At 35.3% G+C, this 9,094-nt stretch overlaps 1 protein-coding gene across 1 annotated transcript; it reads right to left on the reverse strand.

Moving 5' to 3' along the window:
• Window positions 1-910: 910 nt before the first annotated feature.
• Window positions 911-2,319, reverse strand: LOC127502599 (ribonuclease-like 3). Its single transcript, XM_051875616.1, has one exon. It carries the CDS (start codon window positions 1,846-1,848, stop codon window positions 1,396-1,398), a length of 453 nt encoding a protein of 150 aa, XP_051731576.1. The 5' UTR covers window positions 1,849-2,319; the 3' UTR covers window positions 911-1,395.
• Window positions 2,320-9,094: the final 6,775 nt, after the last annotated feature.

The raw sequence follows: 9,094 nt of genomic DNA on the forward strand, positions 1-9,094 counted from the left end.
CAAAAATTTGAAAAGAACTCAGTATTTATTTTGTACACATGAAATTTGTTTATTTGGTTTTAATTTAAATTTTGGTATTCAATATAGCATTTAAAAATACAACAACTGTTCGTTTTCTGTTTTTCTTGGCATGGTTAAAACAACGAAAAAAGAATGGACGCAAAATTACATGGACCGTACACGGACCCGGACGTCTACTGAAGTTCATATTGAGAATTAACAGAGGTTTAGATGTTGATGTTTATGTTTCATTTGAAGTCACCATTGTGGTGGTCAGTGTTTGCTTTAGTTGTGATCTTGGTCCTCGTACTTCTTGGACTAACAGGGGCTGTCAGCTCCTTGTTGATGATAATAAAATCATCACAAAACAAGCATCAAATAATCTTCAGATCTCATCAGTCATCATAATGGTGTTTTTCTTTTATTATTTTGTGTTTTTATTTGGTTTGGAGAAGGAGGTTGTGGAAGAGGAAATTTTGATGAACCTGGACTTGTGCAAGACGTGCCTGTTTTCCATGTGCCAGCACTGATAATCCTGGTGTCCTTGAGCAGGTCAACGCTCACCTCAGTTTACTAATCTACATTTATCTGTAAAATAGACCCAGATTGATAGCAAAGTCTATGAACTACAGTAATGTTATGAAGTATAAAAACAAACAAAAAAGTAAGCAAATGGATATTTGTCTTCAAACCGGTGTTGTTGAGATGTAAGACACTCAAGCAGACAAGTTTAAGGGTAGTAGAGAAGTTTTATTGACAGACAGGTGATAAAACATCTGCGTCTTTCTTCCCTCATCTGTTTTTGCTCATTCACTACTCCCATTAAAAAGTTTTTTTAATGCTCAAAAAGTGTTAACAGAGTGATACACACAGAGACATGCACGAAGAAGTGCAGAATATACCATAAACTTAAAGAAATTACATGAAGTTATTTTTAACATTATGCTCATTTAAGGTGAATGATGAGAGACAGTGAAGATATTCTCAATATCAGAGTCTTGTGAAGACAGAGGTACATTTTCTTTAAACTTTAGTTGAACTTATATGAAGGTCTTACAAAAAAAATAAAAAATCAACTTTTTTTTCTGATTTTGCTCAAATATAATTAGAGATTGTAAAACACAACAAGCAATGCCATGTTTTAAAGCACATGTATGAATCCATTGTGTTCGTGTTCACAGCTGTGCTTCATTGGAAGACTTTGTTCTCAAACTGTGTTTGTCATGGTTACAGCACATGTGAAGAACTGATTAAAAACCATTGCACATTAACCTCTAACTGAGGACTCACTGAATTTTTTTTTTTTTTTTTTTGCACTTAAAAAATAAAGAAAGATGGAAAAGGAGAAGTGAAGAAATGATTATAAAAATATTGTAAAGCTTTGGGAGGCTCTTTTCAGCCTGTCTTCTTTACATCAATTATGTCTTTGTCATAATGTACAGGCCAGCCTTCTTCACACCCCAACACTATATAACGAGTGTCCTTGACCCCTCTGTATTCACATTTTGGGTGTCTCTCCCCACTTTTTAATTTACAAATGATCACCGGAAAAGGCTGGTTGCTCTTAAACAGGTTACCGCCCTGTGGAGTCCCTGCTTTGCCACAAACTGCTTTAATATTATCTGAATTAGCTTTTATGAAGGTGTTGACATCTTTGCAGCTATTATCAGTTCCAGTGATTTTTTTATTTCTGATTTCACTGGTACACTTCTGCTCATTCATATCAGGACCGAAATGCTGATTGAGGAATTTTTGGTAACCGGGCTTTATTTTTTCTGGTTGACCCTGAGTGGAGAAGGGCATACTCAAGAGCAGCAGCAGAATCACAGCAGAATGATGAATCTCCATGACCTGGTGAACAAAACATACATCAACATACCTTTACTGACATTTGACTTAATAAAGCAGTTTGGTTGTGATTAATTGAGAAAATACTGAAGAGACCCTTCCTTTGTTTTTACTTGCATATTTCATAGTTCTTTTACGTTAACCAAGCTGTGCATGTTTTGGAACATATCTGCACCAAGACAGATTTCTTGTATATCTTATACTTGCTGATTAAAGCATGAAAAAACAAAAACAAAACAAAACAAAACAAAACAGAAAAACATATTTTCAAAGTATGTTGCTTCTTTATACTTAAAGACGGGTTTCTTGTATACAAACAATACTGAATGCATGCGCATTCAGGGGGCAAAACCACTAACAGGTGTTAAGCCGAGTTCTGCATGTTCATTTATGCTGAGAAATGAGGTGGATGCAAATTTCTGCAGGTAGCCTACAACATCTGTTCTGCCAAATTATTTATCACCATTAATGAACCCCACAAAGATTGTTATATCGATAAACAGTACTTGGAGGTGCATGCAAATCTTGGCATGTAACGTTATGCAGAACTCAAAATAACACCTGTAGAAGAATGTAATGTTAATCAACCATTGTAATTAGCGTCGATTTCACAATGTTTGTAAATTCTTGTTGATTCAATAATAAACTGCCATTTCAGAGCTGGATCTGTTTGTTTGTGTTTCATTTGCATATTAATATAACATTAGCCTATGTAAAACGTTAGCTAACAACAGTTGACTAGTAAGCTAAGTTATAATATTAGTCATCAGGTCTCTGAATGAAATTGTCCAACTAAGTTTGCTAATCATAAAAACCTGACATACCCTATGAATTTATGAACTTACCTGGTTTTGTTGGTTGTTGAGCTATCCTAAATGTTTACGACAAGACTATGTCATGACCCACCACATTTGAAAGAAATTTGATACTGTACATCCTGTACAAGACATGAGACATGTGACAGCTAGCTAGGTGTGTGACAGTGAGGAAAATGGCTAGAATCAATTACTTTGGAAGCCTAGGTAGCGCGGACTCCGCCGATTATATTAAGATATTAACTCTCAGTAATGGTGAGACATTACCAGATCCCTAAGCTATTTCAGACCACGAATGGATCACACCACTGTTTTTTTGTTGTGTGATGGCTCTTCATGAGTCTCTTGTTTATTCTGAGCAGTTAAACTGAGCTCTGTTCTTCAGAAAAAATCTCCGGGTCCCAAAAATTCTTCAGTTTTCCAGCATTTTTTGCATATTTGAACCCTTTACAGCAGTGACTGAATGATTTTGAGATCCATCTTTTCACACTGAGGACAATTGAGGGACTCAAACACAACTATTAAAAAAGGTTCAAACATTCACTGATGCTTCAGAAGGAAACACGATGCATTAAGATTCAGGGGGTGAAAACTTTTGAACAGGATGAAGAGGTCCAAATTTTTCTTATTTCGCTTGAATATCTTTTTTTTTTTTCGTTTAGTACTGCCCTTCGGAAGCAACAGAACATACTTGCATGTTTCCCGGAAGACAAATTAAATACAATTTACCTTGATCTTCAAATTCCAAATGTTTTCACCCCCCGGCTCTTAATGCATCGTGTTTCCTTCTGGAGCATCAGTGAATGTTTGAACCTTTTTTAAAAGTTGTGTTTGAATCCCTCAGTTGTCCTCAGTGTCAAAAGATGGATCTCAAAATCATTCAGTCACTGCTGTAAAGAGTTCAAATATGCAAAAAATGCTGGAAAACTGAAGAATCTGCAGGACCAGGAGGATTTTTCTGAAGAACAGAGCTCAGTTTAACTGCTCATGACAAACAAGAGACTCATGAACAACCATCACAAAACAAACAGTCGTAGATCATTCAGGTAACCACACACAGTATTAAGAATCAATGGTTCACAAACCTTTGAACTGGGTCATTTTAATAAATTCAGCTTTTTTTTTTTTTTTTTTTTGTCTTGTGCATTATATGTAAACATCTTTTATGTAAAATATCTTACTCAGGACAGTACTAAATAAAAAATAACATGCATTTTGTATTTTCTCCCTTATTTTGTTAAAATTATTAACATTTTCACAGATTCTGCAAGTGGTTCACATACTTTTTCTTGCAACTGTATATTATATATAATATAATAATAATATAATATAATAATATATTAATATAATAATTAATATAATAATTTATTATATTTAATAATATATTATATAATAACAATCTTCTTCTGTTTTTAGCAAAGGCATGTGATCCCCTCGGAATATTGAACATTTTTAGTCCATCTTTTTGGCATAAATCTGATTAATTAAAACTATAAATGACTATAATAAACTATGACTCTCATATAAACATCAGTGACAGCCAGGGGTTTTTGACTATCTCTAAAACTGTTTTGACTGAGAAGTGCTATACTCATAGTTTGGCGATATACCAAAAATACTAGAGCAGTTGAATTTGATTATGTCACTACTCACAGCTGATATGTCCAATATCTCCCCACTAAGTAAAGTTATGTCGAGAAGACGTCTTTTCAACGTCTTTGTCACAAAAGTCGTATGTTGAAAAGCCAGAATGAAATTTTTCATGATGTCTTTTTTGACGTCTTCTGTACGTCCGATATAGACGTTTAAGGAACCTCCGTACAAGGTTAAAAAAAAAAAACAGATCCATCCATAAACAGTTAAACACACGTTTACAGCTTTAGACAACTTAGCATCTGTAATTCACACATCTTAGGATTGTGAGGGAAACCAGATCTAAAGTAAAGACTTTCTGGCTCAGCTGAGACTTGAACCAGGAACCTTCTTGCTGTGAGGAGACAGAGTTTCCCACTGAGACACTTGTGCTGCTCTTAAACACATAAAATACATATACTTGTAGAATAATTATTTAAAAAACTATTGCAGACTTTTTTTTTTTTTTTTTTTTAGAGGTACAAAACTCTGTTTGGATAGATGCTGAAATGTACAACACACAGCAAAATCCTCAGTGAACACTGCTCAGTGTTTATATGTGTCCAATCGCCACAATGTTAAAAGAAACACTGAAACAGTGTTGAAGTTAATGAGATAATAAAGTGATCAAATAACTGATGATTGAGCATTTCAATTCAACATTGTTGAAGTAGTTTACTGTAAAATTGAGTTTTGTGGGTTACCATTGTGCTGAAAAGTAGAGCCTGTGCTTCAGTCCAGGAGAAGATCAAGAAACATTGATAATATGCTGCATGTTCTTTAACAGATGATGAATGTGTAGTTGCTGATGCAGAGAAAATCTTTTCATTTAAAATATTTTTAGTGGGCTCAAATGAAATAAGTTCTTAGTAATAATATGCTCACATTATTAGCATATTATAAATATTAGTTTATAAATTTAGAGAGAGAAATAAATTTAGTACATGGTATCCTTACAGTAACATACTGTAGATTACAGTAAATAACTGGCAACAGTGTTAATGTTAATTTCAACATCTACTCATACGTTATTAAAATCGAAAGTTGTATTTGTTAACATTAGTTAATGCACTGTGAACTAATGTGAACAAACTATGAACGGCAGTATTTTTTAACATTAACAAAGATTAATAAATACTGTTAACAAATGTATTGCTCATTGTGAGCTCATGTTAGTTAATACATTAACTAATGTTAACAAATGAGACCTTATTGTAAAGTGTTACCTATCGAACAAAAAAGCCAAAAACTCTATATATTAACATTAAAATGTTTAAAAGTTAAATTAAACTAAATTAAATTTTAAAAATTAAACATTAAAATGTTTAAAATGTACATTTTATAGACTTTTCTTAAAGTTAAATAAAGTGGATGTGTCTCAATTGAGGAGCAAGAAGCACTAAACTGTGGACATTCCCTTACAGATAAAAACACATTCCACACAATAATATATTGGTATTATAGTTTCATCCTTTGAGGTTTTGTGTGATTAGCATGTTCAGTCAACCTGAACAGATCACAGTTAGATATCGTTCATAATTTGGTTTGATAGCAAAGATCACATGCAGGTTCATTAAGAGAACTTTGCATTGCTAAAAGAAGACACTCGAAGAAGATGATAAGAAGCACAATACAGTCTTAGTCCACCATACAAGAAACACTCACACAGTTGAGATTACTAGCCTTATTCCAGGGGAAAGTCTAAGAAGGAAACTGTGAGCTGTTCCGGCTGACAGCACTAATCTCACATACAGGTGCTGGTCATATAATTAGAATATCATCAAAAAGTTGATTTATTTCACTAATTCCATTCAAAAAGTGAAACTTTTATATTATATTCATTCATTACACACAGATTGATATATTTCAAATGTTTATTTCTTTTAATTTTGATGATTATAACTGACAACTAAGGAAAATCCCAAATTCAGTATCTTAGAAAATTAGAATATTACTTAAGACCAATACAAAGAAAGGATTTTTAGAAATCTTGGCCAACTGAAAAGTATGAACATGAAAAGTATGAGCATGTACCACACTCAATACTTAGTTGGGGCTCCTTTTGCCTGAATTACTGCAGCAATCCGGCATGGCATGGAGTCGATCAGTCTGTGGCACTGCTCAGGTGTTATAAGAGCCCAGGTTGCTCTGATAGTGGCCTTCAGCTCTTCTGCATTGTTGGGTCTGGCATATCGCATCTTCCTCTTCACAATACCCCATGGATTTTCTATGGGGTTAAGGTCAGGCGAGTTTGCTGGCCAATTAAGAACAGGGATACCATGGTCCTTAAACCAGGTACTGGTAGCTTTGGCACTGTGTGCAGGTGCCAAGTCCTGTTGGAAAATGAAATCTGCATCTCCATAAAGTTGGTCAGCAGCAGGAAGCATGAAGTGCTCTAAAACTTCCTGGTATATGGCTGCGTTGACCTTGGACCTCAGAAAACACAGTGGACCAACACCAGCAGATGACATGGCACCCCAAACCATCACTGACTGTGGAAACTTTACACTGGACCTCAAGCAACATGGATTGTGTGCCTCTCCTCTCTTCCTCCAGACTCTGGGACCCTGATTTCCAAAGGAAATGCAAAATTTACTTTCATCAGAGAACATAACTTTGGACCACTCAGCAGCAGTCCAGTCCTTTTTGTCTTTAGCCCAGGCGAGACGCTTCTGACACTGTCTGTTATTCAAGAGTGGCTTGACACAAGGAATGCGACAGCTGAAACCCATGTCTTGCATACGTCTGTGCGTAGTAGTTCTTGAAGCACTGACTCCAGCTGCAGTCTACTCTTTGTGAATCTCCCCCACATTTTTGAATGGGTTTTGTTTCACAATCCTCTCCAGGGTGCGGTTATCCCTATTGCTTGTACACTTTTTTCTACCACATCTTTTCCTTCCCTTCACCTCTCTATTAATGTGCTTGGACACAGAGCTCTGTGAACAGCCAGCCTCTTTTGCAATGACCTTTTGTGTCTTGCCCTCCTTGTGCAAGGTGTCAGTGGTCGTCTTTTGGACAACTGTCAAGTCAGCAGTCTTCCCCATGATTGTGTAGCCTACAGAACTAGACTGAGAGACCATTTAAAGGCCTTTGCAGGTGTTTTGAGTTAATTAGCTGATTAGAGTGTGGCACCAGGTGTCTTCAATATTGAACCTTTTCATAATATTCTAATTTTCTGAGATACTGAATTTGGGATTTTCCTTAGTTGTCATAATCATCAAAATTAAAAGAAATAAACATTTGAAATATATCAATCTGTGTGTAATGAATGAATATAATATACAAGTTTCACTTTTTAAATGGAATTATTGAAATAAATCAACTTTTTGATGATATTCTAATTATATGACCAGCACCTGTATATAAAGGGTTAGTTCACCCAAAAATGAAAAAAAAATTCTCTCATTAATTACTCACCCTCATGTCGTTCCACACCCGTAAGACCTTCGCAACGCAAATTAAAATATTTTTGATGAAAACTGAGAGGTATATGACTCTTCCATAGACGCAATATAATCAACACTTTCAAGGTCCAAAAAGGTGCTAAAGATAGGGTGACCATATATCCTCTTTTCCCCGCACATGTCCTCTTTTTGAACCTAAAAAAATGCATCCGGCCGGGATTTCTAAATCACCCAAAATGACTGGGATTCGATTATTATACAATAATTTTCATATATAATAAATTATTTGCGCCTCAGAGCGCGCAGATGAAACAATAAACACTGTCATGTTATCTTGCATTCAGAGGCCTGGTACTTGTGAACGCAATCGTGTGAGGTGCTTCTGGGAGGAAATGATACAGAACCACTTTAACAACAGACTTTGCTCAGCCATTACAGAATGACCAAAACAGCATTTCGGATGCTGTGCAACGAGATCTGTTGGCTGGTTGGTCCAGTTATGCTGTCCCATCGCAAAGTCCCATTTCTTTTTCTTCTTTTTTTTATAAGCGTTTGCACGTTTTTGTGTCGCATTAAACTTTATCCGACTTAGTTTAGCGCATACTTTTTTTAGTGCATTTTTAGAATTTTAACACATCTTGGTGTTTCCATCTAGCGTTTTTTTATGCAATATCCCAAAATGTGCATAAAATAGGTGGATGGAAACATAGCAGGGGCTCTGTGTACACAATACAACTTTAAACACACCTCTTGCAAAGACTTTAATGCCTACTTGATTGGTAATCAAGGACTGTTGGGAAAGATTTGATCTTCAGGAAAGTATAGCCTACCAGATAACACAAGGAGGACTGAAATTATTTTTGACTAAAATAGTAGATTTTTTACGGCAACTGATTTTCGGAGGTGTAAAGTCCAGGATAAGAAGGTAAAAGTCCTCCTCAGTATTTTGTTCCAATCACCTGGATTTGCTAATTAGCACAGTTTTTTAGCCAGGAGGTACACAGCAAAAACTCCAGTGTTAAATTAACTCTCCTGGGAGTATATGTGAGACCACACTCAAGAGTCTGAAAGTGTTAATATAAAAGTGTTAAATGAACACTTAGTTGGGCTCTTGACCCTTGACTTTTCAATATTAGGTTTTGTTTGGCTGCTGTAACTGAGTTATAACAGCCAGACAAGCAAGGAGAAAAGATGATCAGGTGGTGTTGGTTATGTTTTGACATAATTATTATTTGACCTGAATCACCATTTAGATCCCAATCTCTAAGTTAGATTTATCTTATCGATTATAGCAGCACTGTGATTCTACAGCACAAGATCCAGCTTTTTCAATATAATCCAAAGGATTTCTTGAAAGTTGTTCTGATTAAAAAAAAAAAGTTTAAGCTGTAGATG

The sequence above is a fragment of the Ctenopharyngodon idella genome, chromosome 20 (genome assembly GCF_019924925.1).
Source record: "Ctenopharyngodon idella isolate HZGC_01 chromosome 20, HZGC01, whole genome shotgun sequence".
NCBI classification, from domain to species: domain Eukaryota; kingdom Metazoa; phylum Chordata; class Actinopteri; order Cypriniformes; family Xenocyprididae; genus Ctenopharyngodon; species Ctenopharyngodon idella.

Excerpts from the sequence above, each read along its gene's own strand:
- LOC127502599 (XM_051875616.1), bottom strand. The coding sequence starts at position 1,848 with ATGGAGATTCATCATTCTGCTGTGATTCTGCTGCTGCTCTTGAGTATG.